Raw genomic sequence first — 26,556 nt, 5'->3', positions numbered from 1 at the left:
TCTGGAATATTTACTTTGTCTTCTTGGTGAAGGAATTTCGGAAAACTGCATTTAGTAACTCCACTTTAGTGGCACTGTCATCAGTAACTGTACTGACGCACAGTAAAAGTACGAGTACTTAGTGAGCCTTTCCGCTGGTTTACTTAACGTGGGATCAGAATCTCTCTGGATTTTTCCGCCACATTTCTAGAGAGAGTTTCGTTGTGGAAACTGTTAAATGCACTGTTAAATCCGCACCAAATTTCGAGCCTCAGTAAAACTTCGCCAATCTTGGAGATTTTGCGTTCGTCTAAATTATACGTGCCTTTTACGGTGCTCCTGAAGCAGCTTTCTATTGTGTTTTGTGTATCATGGGGGATCAGAATCGTCTCTTATTAATTTATTTGGTATGAATCTCTCGAGTGCTGTTGATACTATTTCTTTGAACTTAAGCCACATATGGTGTTCACTTACACAGTTTGGAAGGGTTGGAGACTGTCTCTTAGAAAGAAGTCATCCGAATTTTTAGCTGCTTTTATAAATAGATACACTCCTGGAAATGGAAAAAAGAACACGTTGACACCGGTGTGTCAGACCCACCATACTTGCTCCGGACACTGCGAGAGGGCTGTACAAGCAATGATCACACGCACGGCACAGCGGACACACCAGGAACCGCGGTGTTGGCCGTCGAATGGCACTAGCTGCGCAGCATTTGTGCACCGCCGCCGTCAGTGTCAGCCAGTTTGCCGTGGCATACGGAGCTCCATCGCAGTCTTTAACACTGGTAGCATGCCGCGACAGCGTGGACGTGAACCGTATGTGCAGTTGACGGACTTTGAGCGAGGGCGTATAGTGGGCATGCGGGAGGCCGGGTGGAAGTGCCGCCGAATTGCTCAACACGTGGGGCGTGAGGTCTCCACAGTACATCGATGTTGTCGCCAGTGGTCGGCGGAAGGTGCACGTGCCCGTCGACCTGGGACCGGACCGCAGCGACGCACGGATGCACGCCAAGACCGTAGGATCCTACGCAGTGCCGTAGGGGACCGCACCGCCACTTCCCAGCAAATTAGGGACACTGTTGCTCCTGGGGTATCGGCGAGGACCATTCGCAACCGTCTCCATGAAGCTGGGCTGCGGTCCCGCACACCGTTAGGCCGTCTTCCGCTCACGCCCCAACATCGTGCAGCCCGCCTCCAGTGGTGTCGCGACAGGCGTGAATGGAGGGACGAATGGAGACGTGTCGTCTTCAGCGATGAAAGTCGCATCTGCCTTGGTGCCAATGATGGTCGTATGCGTGTTTGGCGCCGTGCAGGTGAGCGCCACAATCAGGACTGCATACGACCGAGGCACACAGGGCCAACACCCGGCATCATGGTGTGGGGAGCGATCTCCTACACTGGCCGTACACCACTGGTGATCGTCGAGGGGACACTGAATAGTGCACGGTACATCCAAACCGTCATCGAACCCATCGTTCTACCATTCCTAGACCGGCAAGGGAACTTGCTGTTCCAACAGGACAATGCACGTCCGCATGTATCCCGTGCCACCCAACGTGCTCTAGAAGGTGTAAGTCAACTACCCTGGCCAGCAAGATCTCCGGATCTGTCCCCCATTGAGCATGTTTGGGACTGGATGAAGCGTCGTCTCACGCGGTCTGCACGTCCAGCACGAACGCTGGTCCAACTGAGGCGTCAGGTGGAAATGGCATGGCAAGCCATTCCACAGGACTACATCCAGCATCTCTACGATCGTCTCCATGGGAGAATAGCAGCCTGCATTGCTGCGAAAGGTGGATATACACTGTACTAGTGCTGACATTGTGCATGCTCTGTTGCCTGTGTCTATGTGCCTGTGGTTCTGTCAGTGTGATCATGTGATGTATCTGACCCCAGGAATGTGTCAATAAAGTTTCCCCTTCCTGGGACAATGAATTCACGGTGTTCGTATTTCAATTTCCAGGAGTGTATATTTCGCGTTTAGTTGTGGTGAATTTCTTTGTTACGGAATTGAGCCTCGCTACCACTGTGAGTTCACTAATCCCTGTATCCGTCGTGATGCTGAGGATTATTTGTGGCTAAGAGGACAAGTGTGCTTTCGTATCCATTTACAATTTGAATGGCCGCGTGAACTAATTGTTCAAAAAATTTAAAAAAAATTTAAGAACAATTACGGAAGTTGTTTTCTATCTCCAATAGGGCTGAAAATGTATTTTTGTCAACATACTGAAGGTAGATTGAAGTCACTGCCAACTATAATTGTGTGAGTAGAGTACCTATTTGTGATGAGGCTCAAGTTTCCTTTGAACTGCTTAGAAACTGTTTCATTTGAGACCAGGGGTCGGTAAAAAAAGCCAGTTATTAATTTATTCCGGTTGTCGAATATAACCTCTGCCAGTACTAAGTCACAGGAACTACCTGCTCCAATGTCGCTTGTGAGCTGGAACACACATTGCATTGTTTTTCCTTAAGTTGTGCTATTTGTTTCTGTTGTAGTGCAGATCATTACAATTACGGCTTTTCCCTCCAAAACCTAGGATGCTTTGACTGTGGCCCTGTAAATACCAGAGCTAAACAATCTAGAACAAGAACGTACGACACAAGCATAGCATTCTGTATTACTTCGTTTCCTTATTTCTAACATTTTGAAATTGTACGTTGACTTTAGATGACACGTCAATCATAGATGTTCTTATCTCTATTTAGTGAACGTATTTTCAGTCATGTTTTGAACATTGTCCCGCTACACTTTATTAACTAATGTTTCGCCGCAAGGGATATCGGATTTTAGAGAGTAAATTAATATGGAGTACGTCGTTCTTCTTATGAAACATTCGCATACCCATTTCTTCTTTCCTTCTTGTCTTTTGGGCATGCAGTTGTAGTAATTAAAGTAGGCACAAATGAAATAATCAAAAAGAAATGATTAGCGTACATTAGCATTCTCTTTACACCGTTCCTTTCTTGTTGCTCCCATGGCGATGGACTGTTTCTATCGCAATCAGTAAGCGTGAAAGGAAGCTACCGTACAGACAGAGGGATCTATATTTGTACTTGGCAGAACTAATTACATACTGACATAATCGTCGGTATTGCTTTCGTTTCCCAAAAGTTATAAATATTTCGATTTCGGAAAAGAAGCTCTGTATTTCGCCTAGATGTCGAAGAAGAAGGTCCCTTGCGTACTGGTTGTATCGAATTAGATGTGGAGACGGCGGTTCGAAAGCGGACAGAAGTAGTACGAGGAAGGGCGTCCCTTACCTGAGCGAACGCTACTCAGGCTACCTGGCGAAAGGGCAAGTGTGGCAAATGTCCGGCATTTGTGGGGTCATGGTTCCACTGCCCTGTGCTTTCTGTACAAATTGTAAATAGCCTTTCGCTCCCTGTATTTTACCCCTACCACCTTCAGGATTTGAAAGAGAGTATTCCAGTCAACATTGTCAAAAGCTTTCTCTAAGTCTACCAATGCTAGAAACGTAGGTTTGCCTTTCCTTAATCTACCTTCTAAGATGGAAGCAGTGGTTCGGAAAGGAGTGAGACAGGGTTGTAGCCTCTTCCCAATGTTATTCAATCTGTGTATTGAGCAAGCAGTGAAGGAAACAAAAGAAAAATTGGGAGTAGGTACTAAAATCCATGGAGAAGAAATAAAAACTTTGAGGTTCGCCCATGACATTGTAATTCTGTCAGAGACAGCAAATGACTTGGAAGAGCAGTTGAACGGAATGGACAGTGACTTGAAAGGAGGATGTAAGATGAACATCAACAAAAGCAAAACGAGGATAATGGAATGTAGTCGAATTAAGTCGGGTGATGCAGAGAGAATTAGATTAGGAAATGAGACACTTAAAGCAGTAAAGGAGTTTTGCTATTTGGGGAGCAAAATACCTGATGATGGTCGAAGTAGAGAGGATATAAAATGTAGACGGGCAATGGCAAGGAAAGCGTTTCTGAAGAAGAGAAATTTGTTAAAATCGAGTATAGATTTAAGTGTCAGGAAATCGTGTCTGAAAGTATTTGTATGGAGTGTAGCCGTGTGTGGAAGTGAAACATGGACGATAAATAGTTTAGACAAGAAGAGAATAGAAACTTTCGAAATGTGGTGCTACAGAAGAATGCTGAAGATTAGATGGGTAGATCACATAACTAACGAGGAGGTATTGAATAGGATTGGGGAGAAGAGAAGTTTGTGGCACAACTTGACCAGAAGAAGGGATCGGTTGGTAGGACATGTTCTGAGGCATCAAGGGATCCCCAATTTAGTATTTGAGGGCAGCGTGGAGGGTAAAAATCGTAGAGGGAGATGAAGAGATGAATACGCTAAGCAGATTCAGAAGGATGGAGCTTGCAGTAGGTAGTGGGAGATGTAGAAGCTTGCACAGGATAGAGTAGCATGGAGAGCTGCATCAAACCAGTCTCAGGACCGAAGACCACAACAACAACTACGGTTCCGCTGCTTCGGCCTGCCCGAGCCGTGGGCACGTGCCGGCAGTGGTGAGGGGAGGGACCTGCAGCGGCCCGCCCCAGGGCCCTCGCCCGCGGTCGGTTCGCTGGCCGCCCGGGCCATTCTATCGGCTAACGGAACCGCCTGTTTCACCGTCCTTGGAATGGGCGCGCTACCCTCATTCGTGGCTCCGAGAGAGTCGTCCGACTCCTGTAACTTTCTCACGCCTGAGAGGGTGTCAACGCTCATTCTAACGACTGTCGCCCACAACATTATTTAATAAGTCGCTGACCTCGCGCTCTTTCGCCTCTTTACTTCCACACGGGCAACCTACCAAACTGAAAATAAACTGAGCATTGCAAAGACAAAAAATTAATTAATTAATTAATATCCTCAAAAGAAGCACACAAAAAACACAGAAGAAATCGAACAATGGTATATTAACTACGCAGATACGCCAGATACAAACAGAATAGCAAAGCAACCTGTGGAAATGAAAAAGTATAAGTTACAAGAAAAGTTTTAAACTGATCGAAAACAATGTTCTGGCTGCGTATGGTTCGGGAATTCCTATCAGTAAGATCCTGCCAGGATGTCGCCAGATAAAAGCAGTGGCTTGTTTGCCTTTAATACTCTTCTATTGAAATTGGGTAAAGATTCCTCAACAAATAAATTTAGTGAATTTTTTTTGTAACGCAATAAACTTTTATTTACAAGGAAACAATACATTGATACCTATAAAGGTACCTTTCATTTTCTTGTGTTCATTTCCGGTTAGTTTTCGACAGACTTTTTCTTTTCTTTTGCTGACGATGATTTGTGATACACAAACTTGTTTCTTGAATTGTCTATTTGGTGATTTATTTTTCACTTGCAAGCTGATTTATAATGTTGCTCTGATTTTATTTTAGTTCTAGTAATGTAGTTGTGTATGTCAGAGGGACATTGAGATTTTCAATCTTTTACAGTTTTTGTTTCGGTTTTTGATGATTTTATGGGTTGATATTTCTATCACTTCAAAGTTTCTGGCTTTGGGAGAGGTATTGATCTGGTGGCATAGTATGTCATCTCATAAAGGGTAGTTGTAGTGTTATCTTACTGGCTATGGCTTACATGTAAGAAAACAATGATCAGTTACAAGTGTATATATAAAAGGAGGAAGGTACCATACTTGGTTTAACTATGTAGTTACGAAACTGTTGAGGAGAGGGAGAGAGAAGGAGAGGGAGAGGTAGAGAGAGAGAGAGAGAGAGAGAGAGAGAGAGAGAGAGGGGGGGGGTGCGGGTGGGGGTGGGGGTGGGGGTGAGGGGGTTGGGGGGTGGGGTGGGGGGTGGGGGGAAGGAACACATTTGAGACACACAGTATAAAACGAGAAGAAATCTTACACATATTAATATTTGTATATGTGAACAAACACATTCTATATAACCTTAGCGTGCTTTTGATTCGGGTTGCAGAGAGGTGTTTGTTTCGTAAATGTACTTACATAATCATCTTCGACGTGGCGAGATATGTTTCACAGATTTATTTGCACACTATTTGGGTATGCAATATATGTGGAGCCGTAACAGAACACATCTAATATTATTTACATTTCTATATTTTAAACACAGCTGCACAACAGAAACGGTTCCACGTAATAAAATTATAACCAGCCGACTAGTTGCAATGGATAAAGAAATTCTTTACCTAGGTTTCGACCGATATAAATTTGAAACTTCTTGGCAGATTAAAACTGTGTGCCCGACCGAGACTCGAACTCGGGACCTTTGCCTTTCGCGGGCAAGTGCTCTACCAACTGAGCTACCGAAGCACGACTCACGGCTGGTACTCACAGCTTTACTTCTGCCAGGAAGTTTCATATCAGCGCACACTCCGCTGCAGAGTGGAAATCTCATTCTGGAGATACACTCCTGGAAATGGAAAAAAGAACACATTGACACCGGTGTGTCAGACCCACCATACTTGCTCCGGACACTGCGAGAGGGCTGTACAAGCAATGATCACACGCACGGCATAGCGGACACACCAGGAACCGCGGTGTTGGCCGTCGAATGGCGCTAGCTGCGCAGCATTTGTGCACCGCCGCCGTCAGTGTCAGCCAGTTTGCCGTGGCATACGGAGCTCCATCGCAGTCTTTAACACTGGTAGCATGCCGCGACAGCGTGGACGTGAACCGTATGTGCAGTTGACGGACTTTGAGCGAGGGCGTATAGTGGGCATGCGGGAGGCCGGGTGGACGTACCGCCGAATTGCTCAACACGTGGGGCGTGAGGTCTCCACAGTACATCGATGTTGTCGCCAGTGGTCGGCGGAAGGTGCACGTGCCCGTCAACCTGGGACCGGACCGCAGCGACGCACGGATGCACGCCAAGACCGTAGGATCCTACGCAGTGCCGTAGGGGACCGCACCGCCACTTCCCAGCAAATTAGGGACACTGTTGCTCCTGGGGTATCGGCGAGGACCATTCGCAACCGTCTCCATGAAGCTGGGCTACGGTCCCGCACACCGTTAGGCCGTCTTCCGCTCACGCCCCAACATCGTGCAGCCCGCCTCCAGTGGTGTCGCGACAGGCGTGAATGGAGGGACGAATGGAGACGTGTCGTCTTCAGCGATGAGAGTCGCTTCTGCCTTGGTGCCAATGATGGTCGTATGCGTGTTTGGCGCCGTGCAGGTGAGCGCCACAATCAGGACTGCATACGACCGAGGCACACAGGGCCAACACCCGGCATCATGGTGTGGGGAGCGATCTCCTACAGTGGCCGTACACCACTGGTGATCGTCGAGGGGACACTGAATAGTGCACGGTACATCCAAACCGTCATCGAACCCATCGTTCTACCATTCCTAGACCGGCAAGGGAACTTGCTGTTCCAACAGGAAAATGCACGTCCGCATGTATCTCGTGCCACCCAACGTGCTCTAGAAGGTGCAAGTCAACTACCCTGGCCAGCAAGATCTCCGGATCTGTCCCCCATTGAGCATGTTTGGGACTGGATGAAGCGTCGTCTCACGCGGTCTGCACGTCCAGCACGAACGCTGGTCCAACTGAGGCGCCAGGTGGAAATGGCATGGCAAGCCGTTCCACAGGACTACATCCAGCATCTCTACGATCGTCTCCATGGGAGAATAGCAGCCTGCATTGCTGTGAAAGGTGGATATACACTGTACTAGTGCCGACATTGTGCATGCTCTGTTGCCTGTGTCTATGTGCCTGTGGTTCTGTCAGTGTGATCATGTGATGTATCTGACCCCAGGAATGTGTCAATAAAGTTTCCCCTTCCTGGGACAATGAATTCACGGTGTTCTTATTTCAATTTCCAAGAGTGTATAAATTTGTCTTCTTCAGAAGGTAGCCTAAGGACAATGAACATCATAGCTTACATTAGAAAAGTATGAAACTTAAGGCAAGAATAAATTTTAACACAAATTAGAGAACTCTTGCATTACAGAAATATGATAACGACGACTGATACTTACAACTTTACATTAGTAAGGACTAATGTACCATCGCCGTTTTTACAATTGTCGGCATAGATCCATTTGTCAAAAATGAAAGATAGTCCTAGAATTAGGGTTTGTTACGTAAATACAAAATAGTTCATGGATCTTGCAGAGCTCACAACCGTCTGAGTGTAATCGGCGAGCGTAGTTACTCTGAAACCAGGGCAAGATTCGCTCGTGCCGAGAAACATGTGCCAATTGGCGTACAAAGACAACGTGTAAATTATCAGTATTAATAACGTCCTTAGGTAAAGTGACAATTTCCTGCTTTTCTGTCTGGATCTCTTGTGCTCCTCCCAGTGATGTGTGAGGAACTGCATAGCGTCCGTTTGCTTTTTCGCGATTATTGCGTGCGCTGTCATCGCTAATGTCCACATGGTGTCGACGCGCTTGGGTTGTGGGAAACGTTCTGCAGCAGGGACCGTGAGGGCTGTGACTGCTGTAGTTCGGCGGTCCGCCCTGTTCATATGTGCCACCATTCTTCTGCATGTCTCCCATGTCTCCTGACTTGTCGGACATGTGAAACGGTGTTCCAGAGAATCAACGTGGTAGCACGCTTCGCAGTGTGGCGTCTCGCGCATGCCGATGCGTGCTAGACTCTCGTTCGTGGGTATGTGTCTTCTGCCTTCTTTACCTCGTAATGCACAATACATTTTTCCTGATGTTCTCATTTCTCTAACTGCTAAGGTGGGTGTGATGTAGCTACTGTCTATGCTTCAGGCAGCGCATCTTGAAGGGTATCCGAGTGGCGTCTACCGGCGCTTCCTCGCAGTCTGGTCTGTATTGCTGGAGTAGAGACGACGTGGTACAGTCTACACTTCTGTCCTCCAGTTTTATTGCTCTATGGAGCAACAGTGCCGCGCATTTTGTCGTTGTAACGTCATTCAGCCCCAGCGCCCCTTCTTCTCTAATGAGTGTGCTGGTGGCTTGTGACGTTTTAAAAATTTCCCGCCTCCACAGCAGGTAGCACACAGCGCTTCTTATGGACTTCTCTATTTCTGTCGGTACATTTGTGACTTGTGCCATGTACCAAGCCTTCGCCAGGATTGTTACGTTGATCAGCTGCGTATTGATCTAACGTTAGGTGTTTGTTGGAATGGGTCCTCACGAGCCCTCTGGTGGTGTTCAAGACGTTCCGCCAGTTTTCTGCGGCCATTATCAGTGGGCAGGTCTGCAACTGGACACCTATCACATATTTTTCGGTCACCTGGTAATGGTACCTCTCTCAATTTCGCGTTCCCTTTTTCCTTGGGGTTGGTTTTCGCCCCAGATGCTTTGCCGAAAGATTCTATTATTGGGAAGACTTTGTCAATATCCTCTTCTCCGTCCACAAAAATGCTCATGTCATCGGCATATGCCATACATGTTACTTTAGTATCCTGCAACTTGTAGCCGTTGATGGTGGCGGCGAGTTTTCTGAGGACTGGGTCGAGGGCTACTGTGAATAATGCCATCGACTGTGGACACCCTTGCCTCACAGATTTTCCCAGTTTTATTGGCGGAGATATCCAGCCATTTACAGTCACTCGTGGTGCGGCATCGGTCAATATGTTTTCGATGATCTGCGACAATTTGGGGCCAAAACCGGGTCTTGTCAAGGTCTTTAGCAGGCACTGATGACCGATCCCGTCGAAGACCTTCTGGAAGTCGACAGTAATGATCGCTGCAGTCGCTCTGTTGGATGCAGCGTGGGCTGTAACGTCTCTGTACGTGCAGACGGCGTCGAAGGTGTTCCTGCCTACCACTGCACATGTCTGCCACGGGCTGATGGCTTTTTTCAGGGCGAGCTTCATGTTTTCAGCGACGCATTTTGCTATTAACGTGTAGTCCGCGGTACGAGAGTTATTGGCCGGAAGTCTGTTAGCACTTCCGGAGCTTTCGTTTTTGGAAGCATTCTCCCTTCCAGGAACGAGGGTGGTATCTCCTTTCCGTCCAAAATTTCATTGACAATTTCCGTCATTATTCCTCCTACATTGTCGCAGCAGGCGACGTAGAAGTCTGGCGGTATTCCGTACACTCCTGGAGCTTTGCCGTTGGCTCACGTTTTGAGGACAGCTCTCACTTCGTCCTCTGACACGGCATCGGTCAGCAGGGCGCGATCGGCGTTGTTCAGGTGTCTGCGCGTTTCTTCTCGTATTTTCGCTGTTTCTGCGTCGTCTGGTACATCGCCGTCGAAGAGGTCAGAGAAGTGCTCCTCTATGTGACGCATCATGTCCCATCCGGTTGTCATCTTGCGGCCTGTTGCGTCGCTAAGCTCCCTGATCGCTCTGCTATTTGCCCTTTCCCTTTCTTTTGCTGGTGGTGCAGCGTGGCAGGTTCGTCCTCGGTGGAGCCGTGTGTCTGGCGCCGGACGACTACGCCTTTCATCTGTTGACGCTCGATATGTAGTAGGCGCGCCTTTACTCCTCTGACTCGCGTGAGAAGCAGGTCGTCGTCTGGAGGACCGCCGAGTGCGCCCTTTAGATATTGTGCGCAAAAGTCCGACGTGCTCTTCCTCCAGGAAGCCTTCTCCGCACTGTGCCTGATCAGTGGGTTCCGTACTTTTGGTTTCCCATATTCGACCCCCCATTGTGCGGTGGACGGATATTGTCGCCGCATAAGTAAGCTTTCTTCTATGGTGTGCGCGATCTCCTGCCCCAATCTGGGGTCACTGAGTTGTTGGGTGTTAAGCTTCCACACTGATCTTCCTCCTGGGACTTTTTTGTTGACAGCTGCAGCTTGCATTTGTAGGTACAGTGGTCGGAGAAGATCAAAGGACAGACTTCCACATGCGATACAGAGGCGGCGAACTCCCTGGTCACATAAATCCTGTCGAGCCTGCTTCTTCCGCGGTTGTGGTAATACGTGAATTCGGTTGTGTTGGGGTCGTATAGTTTCAGTTTTGTTACGAGTTCCTGCAGCTCCATGCACAGATTTGGTAGCGGGACTCGATCTTCCGGAGCAGACGCGCAGCTGAAGTCGCCTCCCAGCACAACGTTGCTATTGTTGTGTGGAAGGAGCCCACAGATATCTTCATTTAAGAACTGGCTTCTGGCTCGCTTATTTTATGTGCCTGACGGCTCATAGATATTGACGAAGTAGGTCTCAGCTATTTTGATTGTTATTCCGCGGCCTTCAATCAGGGTCTCGATGTTCTGTATGTCGATCCCTTTTCTCACCATTATAGTAGTTCCAGTTCTCGTTTCTGCGTCTATGTTGGTGAAGACGTCGAATCCGTGTATTTGTTCTAAGTCGGTAGTGACAAATTCTTGTAACATTACCACATCGGCAGCTCGGTGCTGCAGGAATTCTGTGAGGGCGTCCATCTTCACAACGAAATTCATCTTATTTAAATCGCACGTGATGAAGTTATAGCCAGAGCGTTCCAGCATTTAAGCGCCGTGCGGAGTCGGGAGTTGTACTGGCTATGGGCGGTACGGCCGGAGGACAAGGTCCTCTGCTCCGATGTTTTGTTTTCCCGCGACGTTTCATCGTCAAAGGTCTCCATCCTCTCGTCGTTCGAGCCGTTGCTGCGGCTTCGCCGTCTGTTGCCCCGCCATTTGGCTTTGGACGCCGATTGCGGCTGGTCACTCGACTCTTTAGGTTCGTCGTCGGATTCTTTTAAAATGCTCGCGAGTTTTGTCACCTGCTTCTCGATGGAGACCTCTCGCGCCTCGGTGTACGTGGCGGACGTGGTCTCGGCTCCAGGCCCGGTCGGCTGGCTGCTGTGAATGACGGGCACAAGTGGCGGCTGGGCGGCCTCGGCTGGCTGCTGTGAATGACGGGCACAGCTGGTGGCTGGGCGGCCTCGGTTGGTTGCTGTGAATGACGGGCACAGCTGGCAGCTGGGCGGTCTCAGCTGGCTGCTGTGAATGACGGGCACAGCTGGCAGCTGGGCGGCCACGGCTGGCTGCTGTGAATGACGTGCGCCGCTGGCGGCTGGGCGGCCACGGCTGGCTGCTGTGAATGACGGGCACAGCTGGTGGCTGGGCGGCCTCGGCTGGCTGCTGTGAATGACGGGCACAGCTGGCAGCTGGGCGGCCTCGTATGGCTGCTGTGAATGACGGGCGCAGCTGGTGGCTGGGCGGCCTCGGCTGGCTGCTGTGAATGACGGGCACAGCTGGCAGCTGGGCGGCCTCGGCTGGCTGCTGTGAATGACGGGTGCAGCTAGTGGCTGGGCGGCCTCGGCTGGCTGCTGTGAATGACGGGCACAGCTGGCAGCTGGGCGGCCTCGGCTGGCTGCTGTGAATGACGGGCACAAGTGGCGGCTGGGCGGCCTCGGCTGGCTGCTGTGAATGACGGGCACAACTGGCGGCTGGGCGGACTCGGCTGGCTGCTGTGAATGACGGGCACAGCGGCGGCTGGGCGGCCACGGCTGGCTGCTGTGAATGACGGGCACAGTTGGCAGTTGGGCGGCCTCGGCTGGCTGCTGTGAATGATGTGCACAGCTGGCGGCTGGGCGGCCACGGCTGGCTGCTGTGAATGACGGGCACAGCTGGCAGCTGGGCGGCAACGGCTGGCTGCTGTGAATGACGGGCGCAGCTGGTGGCTGGGCGGCCACGGCTGGCTGCTGTGAATGACGGGCACAGCTGACAGCTGGGCGGCCTCGGCTGGCTGCTGTGAATGACGGGCACAACTGGCGGCTGGGCGGCCTCGGCTGGCTGCTGCGAATGACGGGCACAACTGGCGGCTGGGCGGCCTCGGCTGGCTGCTGTGAATGACGGGCACAGCTGGTGGCTGGGCGGCCTCGGCTGGCTGCTGTGAATGACGGGCACAGCTGGCAGTTGGGTGGCCTCGGCTGGCTGCTGTGAATGACGTGCGCAGCTGGCGGCTGGGTGGCCACGGCTGGCTGCTGTGAATGACGGGCACAGCTGGCAGTAGGCGGCCTCGGCTGGCTGCTGTGAATGACGGGCACAGCTGGCAGCTGGGCGGCCTAGGCTGGCTGCTGTGAATGACGGACACAGCTGGCAGCTGGGCGGCCTCGGCTGGCTGCTGTGAATGACGGGCGCAGCTGGTGGCTGGGCGGCCTCGACTGGCTGCTGTGAATGACGGGCACAGCTGGCAGCTGGGAGGCCTCGGCTGGCTGCTGTGAATGACGGGAACAACTGGCGGCTGGGCGGCCTCGGCTGGCTGCTGTGAATGACGGGCACAGCTGGCGGCTGGGCGGCATCGGCTGGCTGCTGTGAATGACGGGCACAGCTGGCAGTTGGGCGGCCTCGGCTGGCTGCTGTGAGTGACGGGCACAGCTGGCAGTTGGGCGGCCTTGGCTGGCTGCTGTGAATGACGGGCGCAGCTGGCGGCTGGGCGGCCTCGGCTGGCTGCTGTGAATGACGGGCACAGCTGGCAGCTGGATGGCCTCGGCTGGCTGCTGTGAATGACGGGCACAGCTGGCAGCTGGACGGCCTCGGCTGGCTGCTGTGAATGACGGGTACAGCTGGCAGTTGGGCGGCCTCAGCTGGCTGCTGTGAATGACGGGCACAGCTGGCAGTTGGGCGGCCTCGGCTGGCTGCTGTGAATGACGGGCGCAGCTGGCGGCTGGGCGGCCTCGGCTGGCTGCTGTGAATGACGGGCACAACTGGCGGCTGGGCGGCCTCAGCTGGCTGCTGTGAATGACGGGCACAGCTGGCAGCTGGGCGGCCTCGGCTGGCTGCTGTGAATGACGGGCGCAGCTGGTGGCTGGGCGGCCTCGACTGGCTGCTGTGAATGACGGGCACAGCTGGCAGCTGGGAGGCCTCGGCTGGCTGCTGTGAATGACGGGCGCAGCTGGTGGCTGGGCGGCCTCGACTGGCTGCTGTGAATGACGGGCACAGCTGGCAGCTGGGAGGCCTCGGCTGGCTGCTGTGAATGACGGGAACAACTGGCGGCTGGGCGGCCTCGGCTGGCTGCTGTGAATGACGGACGCAGCTGGCGGCTGGGCGGCCACGGCTGGCTGCTGTGAATGACGGGCACAGCTGGGGGCTGGGCGGCCTCGCCTGGCTGCTGTGAATGACGGGCACAGCTGGCAGCTGGGCGGCCTCGGCTGGCTGCTGTGAATGACGGGCGCAGCTGGTGGCTGGGCGGCCTCGGCTGGCTGCTGTGAATGACGGACACAGCTGGCGGCTGGGCGGCCTCGGCTGGCTGCTGTGAATGACGGGCACAGCTGGCAGTTGGGCGGCCTCAGCTGGCTGCTGTGAATGACGGGCACAGCTGGCAGTTGGGCGGCCTCGGCTGGCTGCTGTGAATGACGGGCGCAGCTGGCGGCTGGGCGGCCTCGGCTGGCTGCTGTGAATGACGGGCACAACTGGCGGCTGGGCGGCCTCAGCTGGCTGCTGTGAATGACGGGCACAGCTGGCAGCTGGGCGGCCTCGGCTGGCTGCTGTGAATGACGGGCGCAGCTGGTGGCTGGGCGGCCTCGGCTGGCTGCTGTGAATGACGGGCACAGCTGGCAGTTGGGCGGCCTCAGCTGGCTGCTGTGAACGACGGGCACAGCTGGCAGTTGGGCGGCCTCAGCTGGCAGCTGTGAATGACGGGCGCAGCTGGCGGCTGGGCGGCCACGGCTGGCTGCTGTGAATGACGGGCACAGCTGGTGGCTGGGCGGCCTCAGCTGGCTGCTGTGAATGACGGGCACAGCTGGCAGTTGGGCGGCCTCGGCTGGCTGCTGTGAATGACGGGCACAGCTGGCAGTTGGGCGGCCTTGTCTGGCTGCTGTGAATGACGGGCACAGCTGGTGGCTGGGCGGCCTCGGCTGGCTGCTGTGAATGACGGGCGCAGCTGGCGGCTGGGCGGCCTCGGCTGAATGCTGTGAATGACGGGCACAACTGGCGGCTGGGCGGCCTCGGCTGGCTGCTGCGAATGACGTTCACAGCTGGCAGCTAGGCGGCCTCGTCTGGCTGCTGTGAATGATGGGCGCGGCTGGTGGCTGGGCGGCCTCGGCTGGCTGCTGTGAATGACGGGCACAGCTGGCAGTTGGGCGGCCTCAGCTGGCTGCTGTGAATGACGGGCACAGCTGGCAGTTGGACGGCCTCGGCTGGCTGCTATGAATGACGGGCGCAGCTGGTGGCTGGGCGGCCTCGGCTGACTGCTGTGAATGACGGACACAGCTGGCGGCTGGGCGGCCTCGGCTGGCTGCTGTGAATGACGGGCACAGCTGGCAGTTGGGCGGCCTCAGCTGGCTGCTGTGAGTGACGGGCACAGCTGGCAGTTGCGCGGCCTCGGCTGGCTGCTGTGAATGATGGGCGCAGCTGGCGGCTTGGCGGCCTCGGCTGGCTGCTGTGAATGACGGGCACAACTGGCGGCTGGGCGGCCTCGGCTGGCTGCTGTGAATGACGGGCACAGCTGGGAGCTGGGCGGCCTCGGCTGGCCGCTGTGAATGACGGGCACAACTGGCAGCTGGGCAGCCTCGGCTGGCTGCTGTGAATGACGGGCACAGCTGGCAGGTGGGCGGCCTCAGCTGGCTGCTGTGAATGACGGGCACAGCTGGCAGTTGGGCAGCCTCGGCTGGCTGCTGTGAATGACGGGCGCAGCTGGTGGCTGGGCGGCCACGGCCGGCTGCTGTGAATGACGGGCACAGCAGGTGGCTGGGCGGCCTCGGCTGGCTGCTGTGAATGACGGGCACAGCTGGCGGCTGGGCGGCCTCGGCTGGCTGCTGTGAATGACGGGCGCAGCTGGTGGCTGGGCGGCCTCGGCTGGCTGCTGTGAATGACGGACACAGCTGGCGGCTGGGCGGCCTCGGCTGGCTGCTGTGAATGACGAGCACAGCTGGCGGCCGGGCGGCCTCGGCTGGCTGCTCTGAATGACGGGCACAGCTGGCAGCTGGGCGGCCTCGGCTGGCTGCTGTGAATGACGGGCGCAGCTGGTGGCTGGGCGGCCTCGGCTGGCTGCTGTAAATGACGGTCACAGCTGGCAGCTGGGCGGCCTCGGCTGGCTGCTGTGAATGACGGTCACAGCTGGCAGCTGGGTGGCCTCGGCTGGCTGCTGTGAATGACGGGCACAACTGGCGGCTGGGCGGCCTCGGCTGGCTGCTGTGAATGACGGGCACAGCTGGCGGCTGGGCGGCCTCGGCTAGCTGCTGTGAATGACGGGCACAGGTGGCAGTTGGGCGGCCTCAGCTGGCTGCTGTGAATGACGGGCACAGCTGGCAGTTGGGCGGCCTCGGCTGGCTGCTGTGAATGACACGCGCAGCTGGCGGCTGGGCGGCCACGCCTGGCTGCTGTGAATGACGGGCACAGTTGGTGGCTGTGCGGCCTCGGCTGGCTGCTGTGAATAACGGGCACAGCTGGCAGCTGGGCGGCCTCGGCTGGCTGCTGTGAATGACGGGCGCAGCTGGTGGCTGGGCGGCCTTGGCTGGCTGCCGTGAATGACGGACACAGCTGGCGGCTGGGCGGCCTCGGCTGGCTGCTGTGAATGATGGGCACAGCTGGCAGCCGGGCGGCCTCGGCTGGCTGCTGTGAATGACGGGCGCAGCTGGCGGCTGGGCGGCCATGGCTGGCTGCTGTGAATGACGGGCGCAGCTGGCGGCTGGGCGGCCTCGACTGGCTGCTGTGAATGACGGGCGCAGCTGGCGGCTGGGCGCCCATGGCTGGCTGCTGTGAATGACGGGCACAGCTGACGGCTGGGCGGCCTTGGCTGGCTGCTGTGAATAACGGGCGCAGCTGGTGGCTGGGTGGCCTCGGCTGGCTGCTGTGAATGTCGGACACAGCTGGCGGCTGGGCGGCCTCGGCTGGCTGCTGTGAATGACGAGCACAGCTGGCGGCCGGGCGGCCTCGGCTGGCTGCTGTGAATGACGGGCACAGCTGGCAGCTGGGCGGCCTCGGCTGGCTGCTGTGAACGACGGGCGCAGGTGGTGGCTGGGCGGCCTCGGCTGGCTGCTGTGAATGACGGGCACAGCTGGCAGCTGGGCGGCCTCGGCTGGCTGCTGTGAATGACGGGCACAGCTGGCAGCTGGGTGGCCTCGGCTGGCTGCTGTGAATGACGGGCACAACTGGCGGCTGGGCGGCCTCGGCTGGCTGCTGTGAATGACGGGCACAGCTGGCGGCTGGGCGGCCTCGGCTAGCTGCTGTGAATGACGGGCACAGCTGGCAGTTGGGCGGCCTCAGCTGGCTGCTGTGAATGACGGGCACAGCTGGCAGTTGGGCGGCCTCGGCTGGCTGCTGTGAATGACGGGCGCAGCTGGCGGCTGAGCGGCCACGGCTGGCTGCTGTGAATGACGGGCACAGCTGGTGGCTGTGCGGCCTCGGCTGGCTGCTGTGAATGACGGGCACAGCTGGCAGCTGGGCGGCCTCGGCTGGCTGCTGTGAATGACGGGCGCAGCTGGTGGCTGGGCGGCCTCGGCTGGCTGCTGTGAATGACGGACACAGCTGGTGGCTGGGCGGCCTCGGCTGGCTGCTGTGAATGACGGGCACAGCTGGCAGTTGGGCGGCATCGGCAGGCTGCTGTGAATGACGGGCGCAGCTGGCGGCTGGGCGGCCACGGCTGGCTGCTGTGAATGACGGGCACAGCTGGTGGCTGTGCGGCCTCGGCTGGCTGCTGTGAATGACGGGCACTGCTGGCAGCTGGGCGGCCTCGGCTGGCTGCTGTGAATGACGGGCGCAGCTGGTGGCTGGGCGGCCTCGGCTGGCTGCCGTGAATGACGGACACAGCTGGCGGCTGGGCGGACTCGGCTGGCTGCTGTGAATGATGGGCACAGCTGGCGGCCGGGCGGCCTCGGCTGGCTGCTGTGAATGAAGGGCGCAGCTGGCGGCTGGGCGGCCATGGCTGGCTGCTGTGAATGACGGGCGCAGCTGGCGGCTGGAATGCCTCGACTGGCTGCTGTGAATGACGGGCGCAGCTGGTGGCTGGGCGGCCTCGGCTGGCTGCTGTGAATGACGGACACAGCTGGCGGCTGGGCGGCCTCGGCTGGCTGCTGTGAATGACGAGCACAGCTGGCGGCCGGGCTGCCTCGGCTGGCTGCTGTGAATGACGGGCACAGCTGGCAGCTGGGCGGCCTCGGCTGGCTGCTGTGAACGACGGGCGCAGCTGGTGGCTGGGCGGCCTCGGCTGGCTGCTGTGAATGACGGGCACAGCTGGCAGCTGGGCGGCCTCGGCTGGCTGCTGTGAATGACGGGCACAGCTGGCAGTTGGGCGGCCTCGGCTGGCTGCTGTGAATGATGGGCGCTGCTGGCGGCTGGGCGGCCACGGCTGGCTGCTGTGAATGACGGGCACAGCTGGTGGCTGTGCGGGCTCGGCTGGCTGCTGTGAATGACGGGCACAGCTGGCAGCTGGGTGGCCTCGGCTGGCTGCTGTGAATGACGGGCGCAGCTGGTGGCTGGGCGGCCTCGGCTGGCTGCCGTGAATGACGGACACAGCTGGCGGCTGGGCGGCCACGGCTGGCTGCTGTGAATGATGGGCACAGCTGGCGGCCGGGCGGCCTCGGCTGGCTGCTGTGAATGACGGGCGCAGCTGGCGGCTGGGCGGCCATGGCTGGCTGCTGTGAATGACGGGCGCAGCTGGCGGCTGGGCGGCCTCGACTGGCTGCTGTGAATGACGGGCGCAGCTGGCGGCTGGGCGGCCATGGCTGGCTGCTGTGAATGACGGGCACAGCTGGCGGCTGGGCGGCCTTGGCTGGCTGCTGTGAATGACGGGCGCAGCTGGTGGCTGGGCGGCCTCGGCTGGCTGCTGTGAATGACGGACACAGCTGGCGGCTGGGCGGCCTCGGCTGGCTGCTGTGAATGACGAGCACAGCTGACGGCCGGGCGGCCTCGGCTGGCTGCTGTGAATGACGGGCACAGCTGGCAGCTGGGCGGCCTCGGCTGGCTGCTGTGAACGACGGGCGCAGCTGGTGGCTGGGCGGCCTCGGCTCGCTGCTGTGAATGACGGGCACAGCTGGCAGCTGGGCGGCCTCGGCTGGCTGCTGTGAATGACGGGCACAGCTGGCAGCTGGGTGGCCTCGGCTGGCTGCTGTGAATGACGGGCACAACTGGCGGCTGAGCGGCCTCGGCTGGCTGCTGTGAATGACGAGCACAGCTGGCGGCTGGGCAGCCTCGGCTAGCTGCTGTGAATGACGGGCACAGCTGGCAGTTGGGCGGCCTCAGCTGGCTGCTGTGAATGACGGGCACAGCTGGCAGTCGGGCGGCCTCGGCTGGCTGCTGTGAATGACGGGCGCAGCTGGCGGCTGGGCGGCCTCGGCTGGCTGCTCTGAATGACGGACACAGCTGGCGGCTGGGCGGCCTCGAATGGCTGCTGTGAATGACGGGCACAGCTGGCAGTTGGGCGGCCTCCGCTGGCTGCTGTGAATGACGGGCGCAGCTGGCGGCTGGGCGGCCACGGCTGGCTGCTGTGAGTGACGGGCACAGCTGGGGGCTGTGCGGCCTCGGCTGGCTGCCGTGAATGACGGGCACAGCTGGCAGCTGGGCGGCCTCGGCTGGCTGCTGTGAATGACGGGCGCAGCTGGTGGCTGGGCGGCCTCAGCTGGCTGCCGTGAATGACGGACACAGCTGGCGGCTGGGCGGCCTCGGCTGGCTGCTGTGAATGACGGGCACAGCTGGCGGCCGGGCGGCCTCGGCTGGCTGCTGTGAATGACGGGCGCAGCTGGCGGCTGGGCGGCCATGGCTGGCTGCTGTGAATGACGGGCGCAGCTGGCGGCGGGGCGGCCTCGACTGGCTGCTGTGAATGACGGGCGCAGCTGGCGGCTGGGCGGCCATGGCTGGCTGCTGTGAATGACGGGCACAGCTGGCGGCTGGGCGGCCTGGGCTGGCTGCTGTGAATGACGGGCGCAGCTGGTGGCTGGGCGGCCTCGACTGGCTGCTGTGAATGACGGACACAGCTGGCGGCTGGGCGGCCTCGGCTGGCTGCTGTGAATGACGAGCACAGCTGGTGGCCGGGCGGCCTCGGCTGGCTGCTGTGAATGACGGGCACAGCTGGCAGCTGGGCGGCCTCGGCTGGCTGCTGTGAACGACGGGCGCAGCTGGTGGCTGGGCGGCCTCGGCTGGCTGCTGTGAATGACGGGCACAGCTGGCAGCTGGGCGGCCTCGGCAGGCTGCTGTGAATGACGGGCACAGCTGGCAGCTGGGTGGCCTCGGCTGGCTGCTGTGAATGATGGGCACAACTGGCGGCTGGGCGGCCTCGGCTGGCTGCTGTGAATGACGGGCACAGCTGGCAGCTGGGCGGCCTCGGCTGGCTGCTGTGAATGACGGGCACAGCTGGCAGCTGGGTGGCCTCGGCTGGCTGCTGTGAATGACGGGCACATCTGGCGGCTGGGCGGCCTCGGCTGGCTGCTGTGAATGACGGGCACAGCTGGCAGTTGGGCGGCCTCAGCTGGCTGCTGTGAATGACGGGCACAGCTGGCAGTTGGGCGGCCTTGGCTGGCTGCTGTGAATGACGGGCGCAGCTGGCGGCTGAGCGGCCACGGCTGGCTGCTGTGAATGACGGGCACAGCTGGTGGCTGTGCGGCCTCGGCTGGCTGCTGTGAATGACGGGCACAGCTGGCAGCTGGGCGGCCTCGGCTGGCTGCTGTGAATGACGGGCTCAGCTGGTGGCTGGGCGGCCTCGGCTGGCTGCTGTGAATGACGGACACAGCTGGCGGCTGGGCGGCCTCGGCTGGCTGCTGTGAATGACGGGCACAGCTGGCGGCCGGGTGGCCTCGGCTGGCTGCTGTGAATGACGGGCGCAGCTGGCGGCTGGGCGGCCATGGATGGCTGCTGTGAATGACGGGCGCAGCTGGGGGCTGGGCGGCCTCGACTGGCTGCTGTGAATGACGGGCGCAGCTGGCGGCTGGGCGGCCATGGCTGGCTGCTGTGAATGACGGGCACAGCTGGCGGCTGGGCGGCCTCGGCTGGCTGCTTGGAATGACGGGCGCAGCTAGCGGCTGGGCGGCCAAGGCTGGCTGCTGTGAATGACGGGCACAGCTGGTGGGTAGGTGGCCATGGCTGGCTGCTGTGAATGACGGGCACAGCTGGCGTCTGGGCGGCCTCGGCTGGCTGCTGTGAATGACGGGCACAGCTGGCAGCTGGGCGGCCTCGGCTGGCTGCTGTGAATGACGGGCGCAGCTGGCGGCTGGGCGGCCTCGGCTGGCTGCTGTGAATGACGGGCACAGCTGGCGGCTGGGCGGCCTCGGCTGGCTGCTGTGAATGAAGGGCACAGCTGGCGGCTGGGCGGCCTCGGCTGGCTGCTGTGAATGACGGGCGCAGCTGGCGGCTGGGCGGCCAAGGCTGGCTGCTGTGAATGACGTGCGCAGCTGGCGGCTGGGCGGCCATGGCTGGCTGCTGTGAATGACGGGCACAGCTGGCGGCTGGGCGGCCTTGGCTGGCTGCTGTGAATGACGGGCGCAGCTGGCGGCTGGGCGGCCTCGGCTGGCTGCTGTGAATGATGGGCGCAGCTGGCGGCTGGGCGGCCATGGCTGGCTGCTGTGAATGACGGGCACAGCTGGCGGCTGGGCGGCCTCGGCTGGCTGCTGAGAATGACGGGCACAGCTGGCGGCCGGGCGGCCTCGGCTGGCTGCTGTGAATGACGGGCGCTGCTGGTGGCTGGGCGGCCATGGCTGGCTGCTGTGAATGACGGGCACAGCTAGCAGTTGGGCGGCCTCGGCTGGCTGCTGTGAATGACGGGCGCAGCTGGCGGCTGAGCGGCCACGGCTGGCTGCTGTGAATGACGGGCACAGCTGGTGGCTGTGCGGCCTCGGCTGGCTGCTTTGAATGACGGGCACAGCTGGCAGCTGGGCGGCCTCGGCTGGCTGCTGTGAATGACGGGCGCAGCTGGTGGCTGGGCGGCCTCGGCTGGCTGCTCTGAATGACGGACACAGCTGGCGGCTGGGCGGCCTCGGCTGGCTGCTGTGAATGACGGGCACAGCTGGCAGTTGGGCGGCCTCCGCTGGCTGCTGTGAATGACGGGCGCAGCTGGCGGCTGGGCGGCCACGGCTGGCTGCTGTGAATGACGGGCACAGCTGGGGGCTGTGCGGCCTCGGCTGGCTGCTGTGAATGACGGGCACAGCTGGCAGCTGGGCGGCCTCGGCTGGCTGCTGTGAATGACGGGCGCAGCTGGTGGCTGGGCGGCCTCGGCTGGCTGCCGTGAATGACAGACACAGCTGGCGAATGGGCGGCCTCGGCTGGCTGCTGTGAATGATGGGCACAGCTGGCTGCCGGGCGGCCTCGGCTGGCTGCTGTGAATGACGGGCGCAGCTGGCGGCTGGGCGGCAATGGCTGGCTGCTGTGAATGACGGGCGCAGCTGGTGGCTGGGCGGCCTCGGCTGGCTGCTGTGAATGACGGGCACAGCTGGCAGCTGGGCGGCCTCGGCAGGCTGCTGTGAATGACGGGCACAGCTGGCAGCTGGGTGGCCTCGGCTGGCTGCTGTGAATGACGGGCACAACTGGCGGCTGGGCGGCCTCGGCTGGCTGCTGTGAATGACGGGCACAGCTGGCGGTTGGGCGGCCTCGGCTAGCTCCTGTGAATGACGGGCACAGCTGGCAGTTGGGCGGCCTCGGCTGGCTGCTGTGAATGACGGGCACAGCTGGCAGCTGGGTGGCCTCGGCTGGCTGCTGTGAATGACGGGCACAACTGGCGGCTGGGCGGCCTCGGCTGGCTGCTGTGAATGACGGGCACAGCTGGCAGCTGGGCGGCCTCGGCTGGCTGCTGTGAATGACGGGCACAGCTGGCGGCCGGGTGGCCTCGGCTGGCTGCTGTGAATGACGGGCGCAGCTGGCGGCTGGGCGGCCATGGATGGCTGATGTGAATGACGGGCGCAGCTGGCGGCTGGGCGGCCTCGACTGGCTGCTGTGAATGACGGGCGCAGCTGGCGGCTGGGCGGCCATGGCTGGCTGCTGTGAATGACGGGCACAGCTGGCGGCTGGGCGGCCTCGGCTGGCTGCTGTGAATGACGGGCGCAGCTAGCGGCTGGGCGGCCAAGGCTGGCTGCTGTGAATGACGGGCACAGCTGGTGGCTGGGCGGCCATGGCTGGCTGCTGTGAATGACGGGCACAGCTGGCGGCTGGGCGGCATCGGCTGGCTGCTGTGAATGACGGGCACAGCTGGCAGCTGGGCGGCCTCGGCTGGCTGCTGTGAATGACGGGCGCAGCTGGCGGCTGGGCGGCCTCGGCTGGCTGCTGTGAATGACGGGCACAGCTGGCGGCTGGGCGGCCTCGACTGGCTGCTGTGAATGAAGGGCACAGCTGGCGGCTGGGCGGCCTCGGCTGGCTGCTGTGAATGACGGGCGCAGCTGGCGGCTGGGCGGCCAAGGCTGGCTGCTGTGAATGACGTGCGCAGCTGGCGGCTGGGCGGCCATGGCTGGCTGCTGTGAATGACGGGCACAGCTGGCGGCTGGGCGGCCTCGGCTGGCTGCTGTGAATGACGGGCGCAGCTGGCGGCTGGGCGGCCTCGGCTGGCTGCTGTGAATGATGGGCGCAGCTGGTGGCTGGGCGGCCATGGCTGGCTGCTGTGAATGACGGGCACAGCTGGCGGCTGGGCGGCCTCGGCTGGCTGCTGTGAATGACGGGCACAGCTGGCGGCCGGGCGGCCTCGGCTGGCTGCTGTGAATGACGGGCGCTGCTGGTGGCTGGGCGGCCATGGCTGGCTGCTGTGAATGACGGGCACAGCTGGCGGCTGGGCGGCCTCGGCTGGCTGCTGTGAATGACGGGCGCAGCTGGTGGCTGGTCGGCCATGGCTGGCTGCTGTGAATGACGGGCACAGCCGGCAGCTGGGCCGCCTCGGCTGGCTGCTGGGAATGACGGGCACAGCTGGCGGCTGGGCGGCCTCGGCTGGCTGCTGTGAATGACGGGCACAGCTGGTGGCTGGGCGGCCTCGGCTGGCTGCTGTGAATGACGGGCACAGCTGGCGGCTGGGCGGCCTCGGCAGGCTGCTGTGAATGACAGGCACAGCTGGCTGCTGGGCGGCCTTGGCTGGCTGCTGCGAATGACGGGCACAGCTGGCGGCTGGGCGGCCTTGGCTGGCTGCTGTGAATGACGGGCACAGCTGGCAGCTGGGCGGCCTCGGCTGGCTGCTGTGAATGACGGGCGCAGCTGGCGGCTGGGCGGCCTCGGCTGGCTGCTGTGAATGACGGGCACAGCTGGCGGCTGGGCGGCCTCGGCTGGCTGCTGTGAATGACGGGCGCAGCTGGTGGCTGGGCGGCCTCAGCTGGCTGCCGTGAATGACGGACACAGCTGGCGGCTGGGCGGCCTCGGCTGGCTGCTGTGAATGACGGGCACAGCTGGCGGCCGGGTGGCCTCGGCTGGCTGCTGTGAATGACGGGCGCAGCTGGCGGCTGGGCGGCCATGGATGGCTGATGTGAATGACGGGCGCAGCTGGCGGCTGGGCGGCCTCGACTGGCTGCTGTGAATGACGGGCGCAGCTGGCGGCTGGGCGGCCATGGCTGGCTGCTGTGAATGACGGGCACAGCTGGCGGCTGGGCGGCCTCGGCTGGCTGCTGTGAATGACGGGCGCAGCTAGCGGCTGGGCGGCCAAGGCTGGCTGCTGTGAATGACGGGCACAGCTGGTGGCTGGGCGGCCATGGCTGGCTGCTGTGAATGACGGGCACAGCTGGCGGCTGGGCGGCCTCGGCTGGCTGCTGTGAATGACGGGCACAGCTGGCAGCTGGGCGGCCTCGGCTGGCTGCTGTGAATGACGGGCGCAGCTGGCGGCTGGGCGGCCTCGGCTGGCTGCTGTGAATGACGGGCACAGCTGGCGGCTGGGCGGCCTCGACTGGCTGCTGTGAATGAAGGGCACAGCTGGCGGCTGGGCGGCCTCGGCTGGCTGCTGTGAATGACGGGCGCAGCTGGCGGCTGGGCGGCCAAGGCTGGCTGCTGTGAATGACGTGCGCAGCTGGCGGCTGGGCGGCCATGGCTGGCTGCTGTGAATGACGGGCACAGCTGGCGGCTGGGCGGCCTCGGCTGGCTGCTGTGAATGACGGGCGCAGCTGGCGGCTGGGCGGCCTCGGCTGGCTGCTGTGAATGATGGGCGCAGCTGGTGGCTGGGCGGCCATGGCTGGCTGCTGTGAATGACGGGCACAGCTGGCGGCTGGGCGGCCTCGGCTGGCTGCTGTGAATGACGGGCACAGCTGGCGGCCGGGCGGCCTCGGCTGGCTGCTGTGAATGACGGGCGCTGCTGGTGGCTGGGCGGCCATGGCTGGCTGCTGTGAATGACGGGCACAGCTGGCGGCTGGGCGGCCTCGGCTGGCTGCTGTGAATGACGGGCGCAGCTGGTGGCTGGTCGGCCATGGCTGGCTGCTGTGAATGACGGGCACAGCCGGCAGCTGGGCCGCCTCGGCTGGCTGCTGGGAATGACGGGCACAGCTGGCGGCTGGGCGGCCTCGGCTGGCTGCTGTGAATGACGGGCACAGCTGGTGGCTGGGCGGCCTCGGCTGGCTGCTGTGAATGACGGGCACAGCTGGCGGCTGGGCGGCCTCGGCAGGCTGCTGTGAATGACAGGCACAGCTGGCTGCTGGGCGGCCTTGGCTGGCTGCTGCGAATGACGGGCACAGCTGGCGGCTGGGCGGCCTTGGCTGGCTGCTGTGAATGACGGGCACAGCTGGCAGCTGGGCGGCCTCGGCTGGCTGCTGTGAATGACGGGCGCAGCTGGCGGCTGGGCGGCCTCGGCTGGCTGCTGTGAATGACGGGCACAGCTGGCGGCTGGGCGGCCTCGGCTGGCTGCTGTGAATGACGGGCGCAGCTGGTGGCTGGGCGGCCTCAGCTGGCTGCCGTGAATGACGGACACAGCTGGCGGCTGGGCGGCCTCGGCTGGCTGCTGTGAATGACGGGCACAGCTGGCGGCCGGGCGGCCTCGGCTGGCTGCTGTGAATGACGGGCGCAGCTGGCGGCTGGGCGGCCATGGCTGGCTGCTGTGAATGACGGGCGCAGCTGGCGGCGGGGCGGCCACGACTGGCTGCTGTGAATGACGGGCGCAGCTGGCGGCTGGGCGGCCATGGCTGGCTGCTGTGAATGACGGGCACAGCTGGCGGCTGGGCGGCCTGGGCTGGCTGCTGTGAATGACGGGCGCAGCTGGTGGCTGGGCGGCCTCGACTGGCTGCTGTGAATGACGGACACAGCTGGCGGCTGGGCGGCCTCGGCTGGCTGCTGTGAATGACGAGCACAGCTGGTGGCCGGGCGGCCTCGGCTGGCTGCTGTGAATGACGGGCACAGCTGGCAGCTGGGCGGCCACGGCTGGCTGCTGTGAACGACGGGCGCAGCTGGTGGCTGGGCGGCCTCGGCTGGCTGCTGTGAATGACGGGCACAGCTGGCAGCTGGGCGGCCTCGGCAGGCTGCTGTGAATGACGGGCACAGCTGGAAGCTGGGTGGCCTCGGCTGGCTGCTGTGAATGACGGGCACAACTGGCGGCTGGGCGGCCTCGGCTGGCTGCTGTGAATGACGGGCACAGCTGGCGGTTGGGCGGCCTCGGCTAGCTGCTGTGAATGACGGGCACAGCTGGCAGTTGGGCGGCCTCGGCTGGCTGCCGTGAATGACGGGCACAGCTGGCAGCTGGGTGGCCTCGGCTGGCTGCTGTGAATGACGGGCACAACTGGCGGCTGGGCGGCCTCGGCTGGCTGCTGTGAATGACGGGCACAGCTGGCAGCTGGGCGGCCTCGGCTGGCTGCTGTGAATGATGGGCACAGCTGGCAGCTGGGTGGCCTCGGCTGGCTGCTGTGAATGACGGGCACAACTGGCGGCTGGGCGGCCTCGGCTGGCTGCTGTGAATGACGGGCACAGCTGGCAGTT

The 26,556-nt window shown here is 60.5% G+C and overlaps 1 protein-coding gene across 1 annotated transcript in view; it reads right to left on the bottom strand.

Moving 5' to 3' along the window:
- Positions 1 to 26,556, bottom strand: part of LOC124596657 (mucin-19-like) — a 107,268-nt gene that overhangs the window by 29,299 nt on the left and 51,413 nt on the right. The window contains exons 5-11 of the mRNA XM_047135890.1: positions 19,969 to 26,528; positions 18,950 to 19,901; positions 16,976 to 18,820; positions 16,065 to 16,940; positions 15,096 to 15,953; positions 14,514 to 15,013; positions 11,696 to 14,374 (exon numbers count right to left, since the gene is read on the bottom strand). Of these exons, the coding sequence (XP_046991846.1) occupies positions 11,696 to 14,374; positions 14,514 to 15,013; positions 15,096 to 15,953; positions 16,065 to 16,940; positions 16,976 to 18,820; positions 18,950 to 19,901; positions 19,969 to 26,528 (14,270 nt within the window). The remainder of the gene's footprint in view (positions 1 to 11,695; positions 14,375 to 14,513; positions 15,014 to 15,095; positions 15,954 to 16,064; positions 16,941 to 16,975; positions 18,821 to 18,949; positions 19,902 to 19,968; positions 26,529 to 26,556) is intronic.

Source organism: Schistocerca americana, chromosome 1 (genome assembly GCF_021461395.2).
Source record: "Schistocerca americana isolate TAMUIC-IGC-003095 chromosome 1, iqSchAmer2.1, whole genome shotgun sequence".
NCBI classification, from domain to species: domain Eukaryota; kingdom Metazoa; phylum Arthropoda; class Insecta; order Orthoptera; family Acrididae; genus Schistocerca; species Schistocerca americana.
Note: the sequence above shows the minus strand (reverse complement) of the source record. Positions and strands in the feature narration are given on the sequence as shown.